The 22744-nt window shown below is 38.6% G+C and overlaps 1 protein-coding gene across 2 annotated transcripts in view; it reads right to left on the bottom strand.

The window, feature by feature from the left end:
- The window catches only part of SMCHD1 (structural maintenance of chromosomes flexible hinge domain containing 1), an 84605-nt gene that overhangs the window by 48483 nt on the left and 13378 nt on the right, over positions 1–22744 (bottom strand). For both annotated transcript variants that reach the window (XM_075744320.1, XM_075744321.1), the window contains exons 4-17: positions 15210–15292; positions 14983–15113; positions 13520–13634; positions 13245–13364; positions 9514–9680; positions 7213–7306; positions 6740–6950; positions 5817–5937; positions 5533–5716; positions 4831–5028; positions 4584–4697; positions 4032–4138; positions 3671–3753; positions 3405–3518 (exon numbers count right to left, since the gene is read on the bottom strand). In XM_075744320.1, coding sequence (XP_075600435.1) covers positions 3405–3518; positions 3671–3753; positions 4032–4138; positions 4584–4697; positions 4831–5028; positions 5533–5716; positions 5817–5937; positions 6740–6950; positions 7213–7306; positions 9514–9680; positions 13245–13364; positions 13520–13634; positions 14983–15113; positions 15210–15292 — 1842 coding nt within the window. The remainder of the gene's footprint in view (positions 1–3404; positions 3519–3670; positions 3754–4031; positions 4139–4583; positions 4698–4830; positions 5029–5532; positions 5717–5816; positions 5938–6739; positions 6951–7212; positions 7307–9513; positions 9681–13244; positions 13365–13519; positions 13635–14982; positions 15114–15209; positions 15293–22744) is intronic.

Genomic DNA, 22744 nt, shown 5'->3' with positions numbered 1-22744 from the left:
AGTTTTCCTACTGCAGTGTCAGCTGCCACCAAGTTAAACTGAAAGTCTCTGTATTATGAAGATGCACACCTTTCTTCTTGTATTGCCCCAATATAGATAATCTAAGGTGAAAATTTATCTATAGGAAGTAAAGAAAATCTAATACTTCTGCACATAGTGATACACAAAACATGACAATAAAACAAATGGCACCTCGGAAGAGACCAAATGAGAAAACCCTGGCTTTTAAAGGCAGGGCTGTTATGTTCTGATGTTCTCTTCTGAAAGAGGAGACAATCCAAACAGCAGTTCTACGCAAGAAAGTTATCAGGTATGTCCAATGTTGTTGTTGTGGTCTCTGCGATGAAAAAATATTCTGATGTTTCACTTGAACAACAGACTAAATTATTTCAGTGGAGCCACATGCAAAGATTTAGAACTTTCTTGGGAATTTCTCAACTTTTTCCTTGGGTAGAGGAAAAGTTCTTCAAATACTTTGTATTAGTAGTGAATAATGAACTCTCCTCTGTTGTTCTGCTAGAAAGCACCATTAGGACTTCCTAACCACCATGTTCTTTTCCTGACACTTCCACGCAAACATTTATGAATATTATCAGTAGCCCTACAATTACTGAGATATGGAAGGCTGCACTTGGTGCAAACTATGTGTATCAAACAGCACAAGAAATTCACTTTATAGACACTGTAAGGTTTTGCAAAAAATACAAACCTGAGGTTAAATTATATAAATTTGGCTGGTTTTCCTCACGCAGAAACAGAAGAGAATTCTCATTCATTGTTGCAGGTTTTGGTTTTTTTTTTTTATTGTGGGGGGGTTGTTTATTGTCTGAAACCTTTTGGAAATAAGCGTTCTTCTAGAGGCAAAAGGTACCTTTTACTCACACGATTACTACAGCACCAATGTTTGCTTCTCACATGAATAAGGTTTCCATATATAATATTCTGAAAACGGGTAACTAAATGTCCCTGCTATGGTATAATATAAATCCATGGAGGGTACAGACAGAAGGAAAACATCTGCCATTTTGTTTCAAATGATTTATTAATAGCTGATGGGCATAGCCTTCCCGAACTGGGAGAATTCAATGGTGCACGTCAGAGAGAGAGATCGATCTGAACAGTACCTCCCATTGTGATTTACAGGAGGGAAATGGCAAGATAATTGGTTAGAAGAACAGTCAACTAAGTTCTCAAAAACACTTCAGTGATGAAAAGTTTGCTGAAGAGCTCAAAAACCTGAAAAGATGCCTCACTATTGCCACAGCACCTATTTGAGTCTTTTAACAGAGATACCTGCAATTTAATTGAATAATCAGAAATGATTTAAAAATAATCTTCTTCAATAGAAAAGCTTATTTCTCAGCCTCACCTTAGACAAGAACCACCCAGGCATGACTTTGAAAAAAGTTTTCCCAGAACCCAGCTTTCCTGACTGCCCTCTCTTTCCTGGCAGCCTCCTTCCATCAACCTTAACCTGAAATTTTAGGGCGAGCCTTAGAAAAAAGGACCCGCTGATAGCCCAGGAAAAAAAACGACACATCCAAACAAGCAAAACAAATAAAAACCCCTCAGAGCCCTGTTTTCCTGGCAGTCCACACCTCCCTTTGGCAGACACTTTCCATAGGCAGTTTCTCTCTTCATCCTACTCTTTCATCTGGTAGCCCCTTTGTATTCCTGCTCCACCTAGACCCTTCAAAGCTTTCTCTTTCTCTCAGCTCTAACCCATAACCTCAACCTTATTTTTTGGCCAAACCTTGCAAGCCCCACGTCACCATGGCCCAGAGAAAAAATTTCTCATGTCCCACTGTCTTGCCAGCCCTTACTTCCTTTGTCCAAACCTTGGACAAGGTGTTCCTGCCATGGCCCAGACAAGAAGTTTCTCACAGACTAGTTCTCCTGCTATGACACCCTTTCCTTTGGCAGCTCCTTTTATCCTCACCAGACCCTTTGACTTTATCATACTCTCAACCCTCATTCAAACCCTAATTTTGAACTGAACCTTGTATAAGGCTCCCCAGTAGCAGACCAGATAAGAAGCTCCTCATAGCTCAAATATCTTGGCAGTCCACAGTGTATTTTGCCAGGTATTCCACTCTTCAAAAGAGAAGAAAAACTTTTTATACAATATAAGATGTTTGCTGTTGGCCTTCATATTAGTGTAACCACTTTAGTACAAATGAGAGCTTTATATTATGAGAGAGACTAGGGGTTTGAGTTTGACAGGTATGCCATGCCCAAACTGCTGCTTACAGGACTTATTCGTTGTTCTGGTGAAGATCGGGGCGGGGGATTACACTAGTGATTCCTAAATTAGAGACAGAAGTTAAGATAGGAAGCAGTAAAACCAGTTATAAGTACAAGTGTCCATCAATGAATCAAAGTGGTCAGGAGACACAAAAGGTCTGAAGATAAGACTTTTCAGTGATCAGAGGCAAAGGGCAAACTTAGTTTTACTTCTAGCAACAACGCTGACAGAACACAGTACAAACATCGTGCCTCTTTCAAGTTTATACATTCTGAAGTCAGGATGGTCTACCTTAGATAAGGCTGCAAAACATTGATTTGTCCCCCAGGCTGCTGGCAAATACAATCTGATAATCTGTACTATGCGAACACTTTTTTTTCAATTCAAACCTCTTTACACCCCAGCACACTACCTTGCACAACAGCCATGCACAGCAAACGGTCCCCATACAAGTGCCATTGAATGCCATGTGTAGTCTTATGACATGTATATTAAACTGAAGCTAAGATTTTCCTATTGTATATGGAAAGAAACAAGGCAAACAAGATTTTAAGTTTCTATAAATTTCAAATATATTTGACACGTGTAGGATTGGTATTCTTAGCGAATTTAGCATTGTAATTCTGTGTTCAACACACATCTGAGTAATTTCAGCTGCCTCAGAGAGAACGCAATTCTTCAACAAATGCAAAGAAAGAATTTCAAGTGAAGCATCCATAAAATGGAAACCACAAAACAGTAACTCAGAAAAAATGTTTTTAAAATTCTGAAGTGACTTTAAGTTAGATACTGAACAAGTCTGGTCCCTACTTTTATGCAGCTAATATGGATTGCTATGTTAATTACAGAAACATTATCATTTTAGTCACGTTCTTATGTGTATTAAGTAGACAGCCTGGAATTGATAGGCCCTCTTTACATGTGCAAGAAGATGTAATAGAGCATTAAGACATTAAACATTTGGCATTCAAGCAATTGTAATTTCATGAAACGTGACTTTAGAGTACTACATGATCTGATGGGATACGGACCTTAAAATTAAAAGCTATGTCCACCTATCAGGTTCTAATACGTATTACATACATATACACAAAGGAATATATTATCCATTATGCATTTTTAAAATAATAGGCTCACATAAATATACCGAAATACTTACAATGTAAAATAACCTTGAGTTCAACAAGAAGTTTCTTTGAACCTCCGTGGCTTGTACCTGGAAGTTTTTGCATTGGTTCTCCTTTTTTATTCAAAATTTCTATTCTTAATGCTCCTGTATTTAAAAGGAAAAATGACGGACTTTTAAAATATGCTGTGTATTATAAGAAATTAGAGATTTCAGTACGCTTGTTTTTTTAACATGAATACATAATATAATTTTAAATTCACATTTTACTTTTCACTATTTGGAAGAAAAATATGTACCTATTGGTGTACCAGCAAATCTTGTTTCATTTGGTAATAACTCATCTCCTTCAGGCCACGTTACTGATAATTTGTCAGGAAGTCTAGTGAAAAAAAGAATGAACAGTTTTCCCATGAGTTAAAAAACAGGGTAATTTATCTTTAGTAGAATACATACAAAGATATTTTTGGGGGAGGATCTCACCCTCCCGCCCCTCGAACTATTTCTTCTTGGCTTAAAGTTCTAGGTTTTTTTGTTTCTACTGAAACAGTTGACTGCTTTCCGATTTGGGAATAAAATTGAACTTTTTTTTGTTCCTGAAGAAATACTAAAACTGTTATTATGACCTCCACAAGTAAATAATTACAATTTAGAGCTTACCTTGCCATTTCATCCTCTATGTATTTTTTAACAGCTTTGTCAGACACTGTTCTGTCAAGTTTTGAGATTGGAATAGTTTTCATTTCAGCATACAATGCCTGAGGTTTCTGAAAAAATAATTATATTATAAGATTATAAGATTTCAGAGAAGAAATACCTCTCTATCAAGGGACTAGACAGGTAGACATAGACATAATGCAATATGGTAACAAATACTACCCGTGACTCCACAAGACACTGTTCTAAAATTTGCTGAAATCACAAAGGTTAAGAATGGATGCTCAACATACTGTTGATACCAACTGTGATACTCTACTTCATATGTGAATTTAAACAAATCAAATCATTGATCATGAATAATAATTTTAATATATTTACATTAAAACTAATGTAACCAAGCAGTTTGATTATTTCTAGATTGCTGAATCTAAAAAAATTTCCATAATTTTCAACAGTTATTTAAAAGTCTTTTAAATAAGTCTGACCCAGGATTATGTTTAAAGATTCCATAGGCATACTAGGTGTGTGAATCCTTTTTTATATTTGTCATACCAAGGCAATTTGAACCTCTCCTCCAGTGGCAAATATATCTCCATCATGGTCTCCATACAAAAAAAATTTCTCAATACTTCCATAGAATATTGGAAGAGTCTTAACAGTTTTCACCTGTAAAGAGAAGAGAACAATTAATGTCAATACATTACTTCTGCATCAAATGTATAGTATTGGCCTTTTATAGGGTTCAAATGCTCTATTACAAAACAAACAAAACCCCAACATCACTGAGCAATTAACTTACCAGCTGTCCGGTTTTGTATGTTTTCCCATCCCACTCTATTGCGGCATACATTGTCCAAGGGCTCTGCATTCTTTTGGATGGTAAATCAGTACGTGTAGTTACTCCTTTAAAACCTGTGAATTTTATCTGTTTATCATATTTTTCATGACAGTCTTTGAGCCACAAAGCAAATTCTCTGTCAATTTTCATTCGCTGTTCCTATAAAGAGATTACAAAAGAAATACATATTATGAATGTATTACAAAATTTAAATCTGACAACTTCAGAAATATGAACAATGCTAAGAGTACAGCGATATTGTACTAAGAAACCCTCAAATTCTTCAGCATGGAAACACTACAAAATTCTAGGAAAGCTGTACTTCTAGCCAGAGAAAGTGTGTCCCCCAGCACCCATAATCCTCTATGAAAAGGGTCTTTCCACAAAAACTGTCATATAACAACTGGATAAAGTCATTAAGAAATGAAAAAGCCTAAATCTTTTTTTTTCTCTTTTTTTTCTTCCAGATTTAAAGAGTCAGCTTTACTACTCACTAAAACTGAGAGGAGAGTCTGCTACAAAGTCATGCAAAAGTGCCCAAGGTGAAAGTTCTTCAGAAACCGGGCAATATTCAGTGACACAAACACATGACTAGTAACAGTTTCTATATCGTATCCATTAAACTTTGCTAAGAAGAAATACTTCATAGAATAAAATGATCACCTGTCCATTGAAGATTCTTGTGAACAGAGTATTCTTATCTTTCAGCTTCAGCTCCAGATCCATGAAAGTGAGTTTGTTCGTGCTGACCTGGAACTTATCATTGGTAAATAATGCACCAGAAATTCTGTTGAAGCATTCAACTGGTGCCAATCCTCTCTTCTTTGGAGGAGCACACCAATCAAAGCTTAAACAAAAGGAGAAAGATATTAAACCCCTTTTTATAAAGAGAGGTTTACATTACAGAAAGAGACTGGTTGACATTGCAGAAACAGATTACCACTTACTCTTCCACAGTTGTGTATGGTATTAGTCTTCCATTCCAAAAACATTCAAAAATAGGCCTTTTTCCTCTGGCACCCTTTTCCACTATAAAGCAGTCTTCATCATCATCATCGTCATTTAATTCTTGATTAAAAAGAAGATAGTCTCCATGAATAAATTTCTTTAAAAAATGAATATAATAAAAAACCTGGAGCAGTCTAAATTAAATATTATCCATACTTACTAAGTTAGGCACAGTAGCAGTACACATGGTATCAACCTAGCTATATACAATATTAGGATTTTTTTCTGTTTAAGAAATACCAAGTAGAAAAACTAAGGAAAGCTAAGGAAAAATTTTAAATAGGGATTGAATAATAATACCAAAGCTGCCAAGTTTCCAAATTTCAAATTTGAATACTACTTTTTCCCCTTATTTACAACTGATGTTCTTCCAAGATTTGTTTTCTCAAAAACAGAAATTACCAACACAAATTATTTTAAAACTCTAGCATCTGAAAACTCATCAAGACTGGATAAAACAAATTTTAAATTAAGGACTTAGACTACATGATGTCCTCTGTGGTATTCCGATGTTAGAATCTCCTGAATCAAACTTCTGGTGTTTCATTACTTTCTCGAAGCAAAGATCTAACAGTCAGGAAAGTGGAAACGTTTCAATCAGCCTGCATTCCGTAAGAGTTTACAGTTTGAAATCAGATGGCGTTACATCAAAGATCAGGTTTACATGAAGGAGTTACCACAACCACCAATTTGTTCACAGGATTTGTTCATCCATAAGGATGTGAACTTTTCTGTTCTGCCATAACCCAAATTAGATAACAATTTACACTTCAATTTAAATTGTTCTAGTTTCTGTTTTATTAAAACAGAGTAGTAGGATTGTCTATAATAGTACTGATAAGCAGCAAAACATTTCACTCACTTGATGGGAAACATGGATCATCAGGGTATGTTTCTTTATCATACAGGAAGGGATGATATCGGATGATGCCTTCCACTATACCTTCTCCTTCAACATGTGCCTTAAACTCAAAACTATCTGCGGCAGTATTTATATACAATGTCTGCATGTCATCTTTGATCTCCCTAAGATTGACAATCTTCGGTACTTTTCCTTTTTCAAACATTGAAATCTGGAAAAAAATAAAAAGTTGATTTTCCTTAGACCAAAAAACCCACAGTAATTAGCATTTGTGACATTTAGCTTAACCATTAGCAAAATTAATTAGTTCCTATGCTGCAATGATAAACAGTATTACTTTTAAAAAAATAAATTACATACATATCTTAAAATGCTGCTGTAGTTCAAAATGCATGACTAAAGAGAAACAAGCACAATATGAAATAAGTTGCCATCAAAGAAGAATTTTGACTGATAAGTATAAAACCTCTTACCTGAATGTCAATGTTGTTGAAAGGACTTACATCTTTTGTTACAGCATTTGTTTCGTTTCCTTTTGGTCCATGGATATAATAGTGATAGATATGTCTGAAATACATTTTAAATGAAAAATAAATCTCAGAAAGTGAAATTTTAAAGTTGCACATTATAATTTTTAAAAATCTAAATAAACTCTTATTTTTTTTTAAATATAACTGGTTCATTGCATTGTTATAAATCAACTCCATGACAACATGTATGTGTGGGACAGAAGATTTACTAAAGGGAGTGACAGTCCTTTCAAGTCTCATCTCTCTCATGATCCTAATCATATTAGGATCAACTTTTTTTATAAAATAATTATAAACATTACAAATTGGAAAATAATATATAAGTAAAAAAAATGACGATTGTTACATGGCTACAGAACCTTTACATCAAAATGTAAACTAGTAAAACTACAATAATTTGTTCTGCACTTTGGAGATTAAAAAGAAGTAGAGCCAAATAGCTTCCCACATATTGTTTCTGAAATCAGCTTTGTACTGACCTTTTAATAGTAATGGAAGTGTTTAACAAACAATCAGTATCCTTAAGTTATTTACACAAAAGTAAAGATACCCCATTTGAATATAGGCAGCAGTCATGGATGTGATCTGCATAGTACAAATAACTTTTCTGTTTGTAAATATTATTTTCTAATGGCACCCTTGCTCATCTAAGAAACTCCAAAATAATCCACACCATCAGATAGATAATTATTTTCATAGAGTTATAAAGTTAGAGAAAACTGTGGAGCCTAACCCCATTTACTTCAACTTTTCAGCAAGCTAGCTAATTCTTCCAACTTCAAAGACTGAGTCCTTAAACCTCAGGGTGGTTGTTTGGAGAAAAATGAGATTATACATGTCAATGGGACTGAATGTATTAAGGAAGTTAAATGCACCTGCAAGTGTTTATAATTGCCTTGCTTCTGACATCCACTGCACTAAATGCAGCCCAAGGAGAAATCTGGGTTTCCAGACAAAATCTGGGTTCTCCTCAGGGTCTCATTGCTCAGGACTTTAGAGCAGACTGGTATGTCCAAACTGTTTAGTATTTTTTCTGCATCTCCTCCAGACCTCAGAAAGTGCTCTCGTGGCCTTAAGACATAATTATTTTGGGGGTTCATCTCCTCTCCCTCCCCGTCAAAGTATCCAAAACAATATGAGGGCTGTGCTGTAGCCCATTCGAGCAGAATGAAACTGGTATCATGCATGTGTGGCAAAAGGCATGGCAGGAGGGTATGTGGAGGTGTTTGAAGAGAAAAAGGCCATTACAGCTGAATTAGTGATGCAGGATTGTGTAGCACTGGGAAGCTAAATGTAATCGGGTTTACTGTAATAGCTACAGGGCATACACTTGAATAATTGCACCTGGGTTTCATCTCAAATGAAGGCAGTTCTTTCACTTCGACAGATCGCTGGAATGAACTAACACACACCTAAGTGTGGATGTTCACCAGAACACCACCTAGAAGCTAAGGAGGACCCAAGTTACCTGTCAATGCAGATACACCCCTACATTTTCATAAGGTTAAAAAGGGTTTCAGCCACAATTTCTTACGTGCAACAGTGAATGATCTTTCATATAATAAGGTATTATCTAATCCTTATACTAATTGTTATATTATCTATTATTATTAATTACAGGTAACAAAAATAAAATTATAGCTTGAAAAATCAAGTTCTGTGGTTTGCCAGATTTCAAAACTATTTCACAGATAGAGCTCAACAGATAAGCCCACACAATTCACAGATATCACAAACTTCCAGATCTCCAGGCTCTGCAGGCCCACTGCTGATACTACTATAGTACTGAGTTGACAGTACGTATATCATTCTCCCTCTTAAACGTGGATGAAGCAGCAGCTTTTTATGTTTTGTTTCAAAAACAAAACAAAAAACCAATTATATGTAAATACAAAGCTAGATATCAAGGTTAGGAGCACAGCTGAGAGAAAAGTAACTTACAGAGTTATTAATACTCAGATATCTAATTATTACATTAATATAACTATGAAATTGAATGGGTTAATAATTAGATTGGATAATTATGTATCCATTATCAAGCCACATTGAAACTGATGTTTGTAAACATCCTTGTTTAGATGGGGGGACCTCATTCAGTTTGTGCTAGTTTCTGTGAAATCAGTTAGCTAGGAGATTAATTGTGGAATAAAGCCAACAACTAAGCAGAAAAAGGAATTAATTCATAGTTATCTGACTTTGTTAGTAGTCCACTTTTAAATGAAATCTTTTAAATCACCAACTTACGCCAGTTGCCTTGTCCAAAGATGAAAGTAGTTTTTCAAGTACTGCATATGATCTAGTTGTACACCTGTAATGACAACTGCTGTGAAACTCTCTTTATCCCTTTCTTCTAGTATTAGATTATGAAGAAATCTTTCATCATCGCTTGTGATGTGAGTAGAGTCAGATGGCTACAAAAAGAGTAAAATAATAAAAGCAGGAATGTAAACTGAATTTCTGAACTCCCATCAGCTTTCAAAGGGATTAAAAACCAGGAAAATAATACAGAACACACGATGCTAAGTATCACAAAGGATTAATGCTTAAAATAAAAGCTTCCAATTTAAAGTCAACAAGCTGACAATGACATCCCTGATCCAGTTCATTTTCAAGTCACCTTCATCACAGCATTTGAAGTGTTCAGTCTAGAAATGCATTTAATCATGTTTAATGTGGCACTCTGATATCCATATACTCATCCATCAAATGAAACTGTTATGTGTACAAGACATAAGTCTTTAAGAAAATCAAGCCAAGATAAAAAAAATATTTGCTTTTAAATGCATAGGCTGCTTTCTATAACAGAAATTGAAGTGGAAGAAACATGCTTTTGCTGTGAAAGAGAAATGGTGAATCCTCAGTTCCAGCTAAAATACCCAGTAGACTTGCAGAAAGAGAAATTCCTAATTCCAGAAAGTCCTGATTGTCTTTTCCTGGATGGATGCACTATACTATTATGGTAGGAGTTTTCAAAGCTGCACAGAAACACAGTGGTGATGTCACAGAATCACAGAATGGTTTGGGTTTGAAGGGACCTCAAAGATCATCTAGTTCCAATCCCCCTGCTACGGGCAGGGACACCCTCCACTAGACCACGTTGCCCAAAGCCCCATCCAGCCTGGCCTTGAACACTTCCAGGGAGGGAGCATCCACCACCTCTGTGGGCAACCTGTTCCAGTGCCTCACCACTCCAACAGTAAAGAATTTCTTTCTAACATCTAAGCTAAATCGACCCTCCTTCAGCCTAAACTCATCACCCCTCGTCCTGTCACTCCATGCCCTTGTAAACAGTCCCTCTCCAGCTTTCCTGTAGGCCCCTTCAGGTACTGGAAGGCTGCAATTAGATCTCCCCGGAGCCTTCTCTTTTCCAGGCTGAACAACCCCAACTCTCTCAGCCTGTCCTCAGAGGAGAGGTGCTCCAGCCCTCTGATCAGCTTCGTGGCCCTCCTCTGGACTCGCTCCAACAGCTCCATGTCTCTCCTGTACTGGGGCCCCCAGAGCTGGACGCAGTACTCCAGGTGGGGTCTCACAAGAGCGGAGTAGAGGGGCAGGATCACCTCCCTCGACCTGCTGGTCACGCCTCTTTTGATGCAGCCCAGGACACGGTTGGCTTTCTGGGCTGCAAGCACACACTGCCGGCTCATGTTGAGCTTCTCATCAATCAATACTCCCAAGTCCTTCTCCTCAGGGCATGCTTCATGCTGGACCAATGGATAATCCTTTACATTTGGTGCATCCAGAAAAGATGATATTTTAAATACAAAGATTGGAATCTTTATGGCAATTGCAAACATTGGCACAACTGAGAAGATATGCTTTTCCATGCTGTAGTAAATGCAGCTTCATGCCTTGTTTTGCAGGAAATGGATAAAAAGGAAATACATCACTGAGTTGGTAATAGGACACATCTCCTAGCTATGTAGACGGTGAAATATGTTAGTCAAGGGAGTTTTGTTAAGACTTACTTTCCCAGGGAGTCAAAGAGCTCTCCTTAACCAACAGGATAACTTAACCAGTTGTGGGAACTTTCATCAAAAAAAGACTGCAATTCTTTAAATGCTTTCCTCTGCCCACAGTATAGCCTCTTTTAAACCTAACACAGCCTTGCTGATTTCATCGAAGCAAGGGGCTGTTTCTATGTGATGAGATCACAGATAATAAAGAAAAGCCAGAGTCCTCACCTCTGTACAATTTGACCAATGACCTAGAAGCTGCATGCAAATGTTGAACAAGTGCTATCCTGTACATCTTCCAGAGCTAAAGCACCTTCGAAATGCTGTTCCCAAATTCTTTGGTTGCCTTCCCACTACAGATGACAAACTACCATGGCACTATCCCCTACATTCCTAGCATTCATCTCATTGCTCATTGGCAATATTAAATGGTCCAGGGAAGTGAGGGCAGCAAAGGCAGGTGCCTATTATCCATTAACAGAAGATGATTGGCTGGGATGCCATCAGCGCCATTTCTCTTCAGTGTTCTGGTCTTGTTCTAGACTGTCTAAAGCTTGATATTAATTACAACTTGATTTCTTTGCAAAAGTAACTTCCTTTACAAACCCAATGCCTCAAAGATTCAATCATTCTCACACTGCAGTAATCCATTACAACTTCTATTTCTGCCACAGCATTCTCTTGTTCACCTATGTGCACTGCAGATCATTTTTCAAGACATTCAAGAGAAAAAAAATCATACATTTAATTTCACATCAATATGATGAACTGGCCTGGCTATTTCAATGATTTGTGAAAATTTCTTAGACCTGAGTTGTCTATCCTTTATCTCCACACTTGTTGAATTATTCTTTTATCATGAGTGCTTTACATCATCTCTCCTCTCTTGGACATTTACAAGATGCTTTTACTTCTAATAGAACTTGCATTTTTTTTTTTTTAAACTGCATTGGCTTAACTTTCAATTTATATTACCACCGTAACTTTTCAAACGGTTGATTGTAGCACCTTACTGAATTCTTTAGTAGAATCTACACATCTCATTCTGCTAGTTTCCTCCAACTAACGTCTATTTTCTACTTTTCTATCGCCCATCCTCCCTTTTTAACATCAAATGGGGAAGGAAAGCATTTCTGCCCTCTACAAAAAACAGATCGTCTGCTTGTATTTTCAGTTTCTATTTCTGTGACTCTACCTTCTCGTGTCTATTGCATACAGATTAAAAATAAAACTTGTATGCTTATGATGATTCATTCTTTGTTGCAAGTCACTGACCCAAGATTGGCATGATGAAAACCTTATTCACCTTCTGTTCCTTTCTCACCCTTACAAAAGGCCAAGAATTCTGACACTACCCACAAGATATGGGCTATAATCAAGGTATGATTACCTTGTGATACACAGCACCCACTTATGCTCCCATCAGCACCCTTTGGTATATCTTTATTTCCTTGCTCAAAAATGTCCAAAGAACAGTTCTTTTCAGTCTTCCTTCCTTCCTATTTTACAGCTTTTTGCTTAAACTTTACTTCTTTATGAAAACCATCAGGAGTGTTCATTTTAGTTAATTTATTTTACAAAATTAGCAAGGATTTGTGAAACCATTGGGTTTTTTTGATCTGGCTGGACTTTTCTCCCATATGCAGGTTAGTTGTTCTACATAAGCACAGTTTGTTTCTCTAATTTATTCCTTACTACTTCAGAGAATGGATATTTTTCTTTATGTTTCATACATAACAATTGCTGTTCTTAGAAAGGTATTTTTAAATATTTTTCTTAACCTGATATGTCAAACTACATGGCATTTCTGTCCTTTAAGCTGAACTGAAAAAAGAAAAAAGTCACATACAAATAAAGCCTTATGATATAGTGTCTTCATGTTTCCCGCTCCCTTCACACTCAAGAGTGCAAATCATTCATAAGATATCACCAGATAAGTATTACAAGAATATTACATAGTGAAATCATGTTAACCTGGGAAAGGCTTTCAATTAAAAAAAAGAAAGTATTAAGGCTATTTACCTTTCTGTTTCGAATGTATCCGCTATATATTGCTTCTTTGTTTTTCTCCTTCTTTTCAAAATCCTCTTTAGAAAGGACAAGTTCATGAACATCCTGAGAATCTGCAGGTTTGCTTATCATCTGTTTTTATTAAAGAAACAGTATTTTTAAAATCAAAATAGGATTTAAAATGAACATAATAAAATAGTGTAATGCTGTGATTAAAAGCTAGGAAAACAACAATCTGATTATGTAAAAATGTTTCAAAATCAAGTGAAAGATTGACATTTACTTACTCTGGCAGACTGTCCAACGAAGAATACTGCTTGTTTGCCTCCAACGCCAAAATATGAGATATCACTATTTAAACTACGAGGCACTGGCAAAGGTCGTACATATCCTGAATGATCACTGCGAGTAAAAGTGGCTTTAATAAATTTTCTCAAGACAAATGTCATTAAAAAAATAAATTCTGATGTAGGCAGCTTGTATTAAATTCTCCCTGCAATCACTTTGTTCAAAAGTCCTTCACTTTAGACCTATTATAATTGCAACTTTAAAATATATGTGCCTAAAATTCTTGATATATTCTTTTTAAAAAGGATGACGACAACAGAGTAACTCTTTTCCTAAGTCATCTTATAAGACATTTCTGTCTCTTCTAGCAAACTAAATCTTATTCAATCACCTAAGTTCAACTTTTGCATCTGAATAACTCCTTTGCTTATTACTATCTATGCACAATTTTTTTTACACTGAAGTTCAGATGAAAGACACAAAAATATTTGGCAGGGAAAATGTGATAGAAAAAGAAATTATTACCCTGAAAACTTTTCTCCATTGTTAACTCTGCTACAGGGATATGGTCAATAGGTCTGTGCGATAGGTACTACAGTAACAGCAATTATATACAGTTTTAATGGTGGAAGGTAAAAGGCAAATCCCTCATGCAAAAAATCCCCCTCCTCAGCTATATTATCACTTTCCACTACCCAATTACTCTCTAAACTAGTTTTTCATAGGACATATTAGTTAGGATTGAGGCTGTGATCTTCATCTTCACATTTACTGTCCTAGGCTTAAGGTATTTAAAAAGCGGCTAAAGCTAAAGAACTGTACACAACTGCTTCTCTGGAATTTTCTACAGCAGGGTTAAGTCTGGCTGTGCAGGCGGAAGATCTCTTGAGAACAGATGCAAAGCTGTAAAATGAATCTATGTAAGTAGCAAAACCCACCAAACCCCTCCACATTCTTCTTTAAATGCAAACCATTTGTTCTGCCTAGCCTCCTTCAAAAAATACATACCTCTTCAGGTATAATTTTGCATTACATTGTACGCAATTAAGACATACACACAAAAAGAGCAAACCTAAACCCTGTAGCCAATATGCCAGTAGCATAACAGACACTAAATGCATTGCTTAATGCACTACTGAAAGGCTTTCAGGTAACAGATGAACACACTATAAAAAACCCACCTCTGCAGAACATAGAATGGCCCTCACTGTATATAGGCAAGTCAAAGACAACTTAGGCCATGAGAATTAAAAAAAAAAAGTTCTTGCAGTATCATACTGTTAGGAGAGCAGTTTTGTGTTATAAAACTTCATACCTAGAAAAAAATATATGTCTATTTGTATGTAATCATAGAATGACAGGGTTTAGCTAAGTGTTGGTATAGAGATATGTCTTAAAATGATATTCTGTGAACCTTCAGAGAGTTTGCTAATTGTTGTAAAAATGATTAAAACTTTCTAACCTCTCGAAGTCACCATGCCTTGTAAACTTTGACAATCTATATACAGCCCAGTTGTTAAGCTGCTTAGAGGTCATTCCTCTTCCATTATCGATCACGGCAACAGCTGCTTTTCCTTGCGACTCATCAAATAACTGTTTGGGGAAAAGAAAGCAAAATACAAGGAGTACCAGAAAAAGAAAAGATAATGCAAACTACATCTGGAAAAAAGTGGAATATTTCTATCTTACCAATTTTATTTGTATGCTCCGAATACCAGTATTTCGGGATGTAGCTGACAGAGAATTGTCAATCAATTCAGCAAGGGCAAATGCTAAATAAATTGAAGAAAAGTAACACTATAAAATCTTGTTCTCAAAAGACAGCACTCAGAAAACAGACATATACTTACAGTAGTTTCTTCTGAGCAATTAGGATAACACATTCCCTAAACACAGACAAAAGCTAAGCACTATCAGAACCACCAATATAACATCTTGATTTTGAAAAAAGCTTTTGTACATACACTTTATGATTTGTTTCATCACTGAATCTCTCTTATCTCTGTTGACAGTAAGAACATGATTACTGGAAGTACCTAGAAACAGTGATGAACTAAAAGGCTCCTTACCACAAGGTAAACTTGTCTTTTTCCATGATTAGAAAGGAATTTGTACGATTCATATGAAAGTCCATGGTATGTACTAAAACTAACTTTGACTCATTAAAATATTGAGAGAAGAATGAACTCATTGAAAAAACCTGAACAGAAATATTGCTCAATTTCCAAAATAGAAAGTTATTTGTTTACAAAAAGAACACAAAGAAAATTGTAAACATGGTTGAAGAATTTAGTCAATGGTAAATACAACCAAAGTTCTGTCAGATACGTGGCAATACACAGCAGAAATAGTCAACCAAACTGCTTGGACAAGTTTCTTGTTTCTAAACATTAACACATGGAACCCTTACCTAATTAAAGTTAGGACTACCTAACTTCAGTGAAAAATTGCATTTAATTTAGGACAACAGCATCGATCTGAAAAAAAATACAACAAGTTCAGATTAATTTACTCTGATCAGCTCTAGTGAATGGAATAAATATTTCCATTCAGTTTCTCTGATAAGGAAGTTTTATTCCCTATGATCTGCAAGGTTCTTCAGAATACTACACTGCAAACTGCACCAGCCATACACTTCAGACATACAAAATAAATCCCGTATCAGTATCATAGAAGAACTCTGAAGCATTGGGCACTTTCACTCAAGTTGGTTTTGAAGTATAGAACAGTTCTTAGATTCTTTGCAACTCTCTTTGCTGCTAACAACAGGAACAGAGCATCAGTTACACAACCCATACTTACTCTTCCATATCAAAGAACAATGGCCCTTCATCAGCACATGAAATTGGTTAGGTATGCCCTTAGAGACATTGTAAATAAGGAGTATCAGCTGCAGTACACTTACACACGCTCAAAATTGCTATTTGATCTAACAGTCAATTCTAGTACATAATAAACAAAAGTAGACAACATAGCTGTTTTGCAAATTTTAATTACTGGTGTGTTGCAGAATTTCACAAATGACTTCACTACTGTCTCAAAGAGTAAGAATTAGTAATGCATTAGGAAAAAATATACCAGTAACGTCATTACAGAAGTGGATCTAAAAGTTAGTCTGTTTGTAGTCTTGATCAAATAGTCTCTTTAGGATTGAAGAGTTATGACCACAAGTAGTACCACAACTTTTGGACCACTTTAAAGGCTTTTGTGGTAGCAGCACGAACACGTGCAGTACGCTTCGAGCAGGAATTCTCCTTTCCCCTGTGCCACCTATTGCAGAGTACAGACAAGATCAACAATTGACTTAAATGCGTATGAAAAGTTTCTCACCAACACCTGAAGCTTGTTCACTCTTTTAGACAGAATGATGATTTAGAGCACCCTAGCAAGCTGTTTTAGTAGTAACAGGACAGAGGAAAATGTAGGAAAAGTTTACTTTTCCCTTAAAAAAAAAAAAGACTTCAAAAAGACAACATTGAGATCCCATATTTAAATCACTTCTCTGACTCATGAATAAATATGCTTCAGGCTTTTGGGCAACAGCATACAGGGAGAGAAAAGAGAAAATGTATGTTGATGATACCGCCAGATTGACCCAAACAAAAGTTCAAAATGTTTTTAAACGACAGCAAGTTGTCAAGAAACTTTGATATCTAGGCCCACAGACATTGACAGGCACAATCAAAGTATTTTTCTCTCCTGTGGATATACTTTCTTCCTGCTTCAATACTTCTGCAACACAAATCTGTCAAAGATGCTGCTATATTTTACATTCAAATCACATGCAATATTTTTATATGTGGATGGCAGATTTGACCTTGATACAAAATCTCTGGATAACACAAGATGTTATCATTGGAGTTATATAGGGGAAGTAGATCATAATGTGAGGCAACAGAAGTGGAAAACCTCTTTTATGAAGAAAAAAAAGGGAAAACGAAAATAAATCATGTGTGTGAGGAACTAAAGGAAAACTGAATGCATTATGCTTTTTCATCTCATATTATTATTCCGAAGCCTGTTTAGAGAAGGAAAAAGTTTCTTTCTACCAAGGGAATGCTCAGTATTTCATGAGAGTTGAATGGTGGCTACAAATCATGTGAACACTTACAGGAAGTGCAGTACTGAATTACTTCATAAAGATCTTATGGAGTTCCTTCTGACAAACCAACTGTCTGTTTGCGTTGTTGTTTATTACCATGAAAACAGAGTGAGAGTTGGATTGTTATGGACATACTGGAGAATTTCTCCAACGTAGAAGAGTTACAGTCCTCAGTATATATTAATTTTATTTCTTGATTTAATAATTTAAATTTTGCTTTAGGAAAAAAACCCAAACAGCAGCAACATTGAAACCAAAACTCTTTAAAAAAGTAATATATTTCTAAATTGAAGATTTGTTTAAAAACATTTGTTTTCTTGACATAAGACACCTTAAAAACAGAAGAAGGAACTTCAAGTTCTGTTGTAGAACTTGATGACTAAGCATCAGAGAATCTTAGAATCATTTTAGTTGGAAAAGACCTTTAAGATCATCAAGTCAACCGTTAACCTACCACTGCCAGCCCAACCACTTACCCATGCACCACATCTACACATCTTTTAAGTACCTCCAGGGATGGTGACTCCACCACTTCCCTGGGCAACCTGTTCCAATGATTGACAACCCTTTTGGTGAAGAAATTTTTTTTAATATCCAATCTAAATCTCCCCTGGCATAACTTCAGGCCATTTTCTCTTGTCCTATCACTTGTTACTTGGGAAGAGACCAACATCCACCTTGCTACGACCTCCTTTCAGGTAGTTGTAGGGAGTAATAAAGTCTCCCCTTGCATTTAATCACAGAATCACAGAATGGTAGGGGTTGGACCTACCATTCTGTGATGGTAGGGACCTCTGGAGATCCTCTAGTCCAACCCCCCTGGCTAGAGCAGGATCACCTAGAGCAGGTTGCACAGGACTGGGTCCAGGTGGGTTCTGAATATCTCCAGAGAAGGAGACTCCACAACCTCTCTGGGCAGCCTGTTCCAGTGCTCTGTCACCCTCACAGTAAAGAAGTTTTTTTCTCATGTTTAGATGGAACTTCCTGTGTTTCAGTTTGTGCCCTCTTTTAGTTTAAACCCCTTACCCCTTGTCCTATCACTACATGCCCTTGTAAACAGCCCCTCTCCAGCTTTCACGTAGGCTCCCTTCAGGTACTAGAAGGCTGCTCTAAGTTCTCCCCAAAGCCTTCTCTTCTCTAGGGTCAACAGCCCTAACTGTTTCAGTGTTTCCTCATAGGAGAGATGTTCCAGCCCCCTGATCATCTTCATGGCTCTCCTCTGGACCCACTCCAATAGGTCTGTTTGTCTCATCCTGGGGGTCCCAGAGCTGGATGCAGTACTCCAGGTGGGGTCTCATAAGAGTGGAGTAGAAGAGAAGAATCACCTCCCTTGACCTGCTGGCTACGTTTCTTTTTATGCAGCCCAGCACACAATTGGCTTTCTGGGCTGCAATTGCACGTTGCCAGCTCTTACTCAGTTTTTGATTCACCAGTATCCCCAAATCCTTCTCCTCAGAGCTGTGCTCAATCCATTCATGACCTAGTTATATTGATACTGAGGATTGCCCTGACCCATGTGCACGACCTTGCACTTGACCTTGTTGAACTTCACGAGGTTCACATTGGTCCACTTCTCAAGCCTGTGAAGGTTCCTCTGGATGGCATCCCTTCCCTCAAGTGTGTTAACAACTGCACTTCTCAGCTTGGTGTCATCTGCAAACTTGCTGAGGGTCCACTAAATCCCACTATGTCATTAAGGATGTTATTAAACAGTACTGGTCCCCTGAGGGACGACAATGTCACTGATCTCCATTTGGACATTGAGCCATTGACTGCAAGTCTTGGGATGCGACCACCCAGCCAAGTCCTTACCCATCAAACAGTTCATCCATCAAACCCGCATCTCTCCAATTTAGCTACAAAGATGTTGTATGGGACAGTATCAAAGGTCTTACAGAAGTCAAGATAGATTACATCAGTTGCTCCTCCCTTATCCACCAATACAGTCACTTCATCGTAGAAGGTGTCTGGATTAGTCACGTGTGATTTGCCGTTGGTGAAGCCATGTTGGCTGTTTCTAATCACCTCCCTGTCATCCATATGCTTCCAGGAGGATCTGCTGCATGATCTTACTGGGCAGTGATCTGAGGCTGAGTGGTCCATAGTCCCCAGAGTCCTCCTTTTTAAAAATGGGTGAGATGTTTCCCTTTTTCCAACCACTGAAGACTTTGCCTGACTGCCATAAATTTCATATATGATGGAGAGCAGCTTAGCAACTACAACTGCCAGTTCCCTCTAGACCCTGGGATGCATCTCATTGGGTCCCATGGACTTGTAGATTCAGGTTCCTCAGATTGTCTTTAACCTGATCTTCTCCTATGATGAGTGGGACTTCATTTCCCAAGTTCCTGCCTTGACATTCAGGAACTCAATTGCCAGTGAAAACAGAGACAAAAAAAAAAAGTCTGGTACTTTAGTCTTCATGTCAGTTGTCACTAGATCTCCCTCAATTTATTACAGGGGTACAATTTCTCTTGTGTTCCTTTTCTAACATACCCATAGAGGCCCTTACTATTATTCTTCATATCCTTTGCGAAATTTGGCTCCAGCTGTGCCTTAGCTTTCCTGATCCCACTCCTACACTCCCAGGCAATATCCCTATATTATTCCCAGAATGTCTGCCCCTGCTTCCACTGCCTATGCATCTTCCTCTCACGTTTCAGTTTGACCAGGAGGTCCTTACTCAGCCATGCTAGTCTCCTGCCTTCCTTGCCAGATTTCTTGCACTCTAAGAAAAAGTCTTGAAATAGCTGCCAGCTCTCTTCTGCTCCTTTACCCTTGAGGACAGTTTCCCAGGGTGTCCCATCCACCAGTCTCTTAACAACTGAAAGTTTGCTTTCCTAAGGTTTAGAGTCCTGACTATACATTTCACTTAGCCTCTGTCCCTTGAGATCACGAATTCCACCAGGACATGATCACTACAGCCCAGGGTACCACCAAGCTTGACCTTTCCAATAAGTTCCTCTGCGTTGGTGAGCAACAGGTCTGCTAATGTATCTCCTCTAGTTAGGCTTCTTATCACATAGATTAGGAAGTTATCCTCAATGCACTCCAAGAGTCTTCCAGACTGCTTGCAGCTTGCTGTGCTGCTTTTCCAGTGGATGTCAGGGTGACTGAAGTCCCCTAGCAGGATCAGGGCCTGCAAGTGTGATGCTTCCTGTAGTTGAAGTAAGAATGCTTCATTGACATCCTCTCCTTGATGGGGCAGACTGTAGTAAGCATGAACCACGAGGATTCCTTTGTTGGCTTGGTCTCTAATTTTCACTGACAAGCTCTTCACCTGTACATTGCTGTTTTTCAAAGACAGCTCTGTGCAGTCAAGACATTTTTTCATGCTGAGGGCAAAGTCTCCACCTCTCCTTCCTTGCTTGCCCCTCCTGAACAGTTTATAGCCATCAACTGCAGCGCTCCAATTATGTGAGTCATCCCACCAAGTTTCAGTGATAGTGAACAGATCCTAGCTTTCCAGCTGCACAGTGGCTTCCCAGCTCCTTCTGCTTGTTATCTATGCTGTGTGTTGGTATAGAGACACTCCAGTTGGACTGCTGACTCTCTCATCTGTTTGGAATGTTGGGGGTCATTCCTCACTTCTCCAAAAGGTGTGCTCATCCAGCCTGGTGCTTGTGAGTACACTAGTGTCACAGCTTTGCACCTCAACCCCCAAGTTAGTGAATCACACTTTAAACTAACAAAGTCAACCAATCTGCTAGCAATGCTTTATGATCTCTCCCAGCATACAAAGTAGGGTCAACAGATGAAAAACTGGTAACTAGTTCAACATATACAAAAAGACATGACACTTCACATCGCATGTGTGTTGGTTTTGCGTGGCAAGGTTTTGGTAGCAGGGGGGCTACAAGGCTGGCTTCTGTGAGAAGCTGCTAGAAGCTTCCCCTGTGTCTGATAGAGCCAATGCCAGCCAGCTCCAAGACGGACCTGCCACTGGCCAAGGCCAAGCCCATCAGCGCCTCTGTGATAACATATTTAAGAAAGAGAAAAAACAGTTAGAGAGCGCTTTTGCAGCCAGAGAGAGGAGTGAGAAGATGTAAGAAACTCTGCAGACACCAAGGTCAGTGCAGAAGGAGGGGCAGGAGGTGCTCCAGGCGCCGGAGCAGAGATCCCCCTGCAGCCCATGGTGAAGACCATGGTGAAGCAGGCTGTCCCCCTGCAGCCCATGGAGGGAGGATGAGGGGGTGTAGAGATTCCACCTGCAGCCCGTGGAGCTCCTCCACGCCGGAGCAGGTGGAGACACCTGAAGGAGGCTGTGGCCCCGTGGGAAGCCCACGCTGGAGCAAGCTCCTGGCAGGACCTGTGGATCCGTGGAGAGAGGAGCCCACGTCAGAGCAGGTTTGCTGGCAGGACTTGTGACCCCGTGGGGGACCCACGCTGGAGCAGTTTGCTCCTGAAGGTCTGCACCCCGTGGAGGAGACTCACGTTGGAGAAGGCCGTGAAGGACTGTCTCCCGTGAGAGGGACCCCACGCTGGAGCAGGGGAACGATGAGTCCTCCCCCTGAGGATGAAGAAGCGGCAGAAACACCGCGTGAGGAACTGACCGTAACCCCCACTCCCCGTCCCCCTGTGCCGCTGGGGGGGGCGGAGGTTGAAGCCGGGAGTGAAGTTGAGCCCGGGAAGACGGGAGGGGTGGGGGGAGGTGTTTTTAAGATTTGGTTTTATTTTCTCATTCCTCTACTCTGTTTTGCTTAGTAATAAATAAGATGAATTCCCTCTCTAAGTTCGGTCTGTTTTGCTCGTGATAATTAGAGAATGATCTCTCCCTGTCCTTATCTCGACCCGTAAGTTTTCTTTCACTGTACCTTTTCTCCCCTGTCTAATGAAGGAGGGGAGTGATAGAGCGGCTCTGGTGGGCACCTGACCCTCAGCCAGGGTCAACCCACCACAGCATGCAATTAAGCTGGGGGTTCAATACTGCAAAATACTGCGAATGATAAAGGTGTCCAGTTACTTTCTGAACCGCATAACAAGTTCATGGAAAACAGCAGTCCATAGACAGGAACTCAAAAGTCCCCGAATCACTTTTGTTGCAGATCTGCATAGCCTTTCTGTTCTCCTACTGTTTCTCAGGTAACTGACCCTGGCTGCTGGTAGGAAGAAAGCACAGATC

This window comes from Balearica regulorum, chromosome 2, assembly GCF_011004875.1.
Source record: "Balearica regulorum gibbericeps isolate bBalReg1 chromosome 2, bBalReg1.pri, whole genome shotgun sequence".
In the NCBI taxonomy this organism is placed as follows: domain Eukaryota; kingdom Metazoa; phylum Chordata; class Aves; order Gruiformes; family Gruidae; genus Balearica; species Balearica regulorum.
This window is presented reverse-complemented; position numbering and strand designations above follow the sequence as displayed.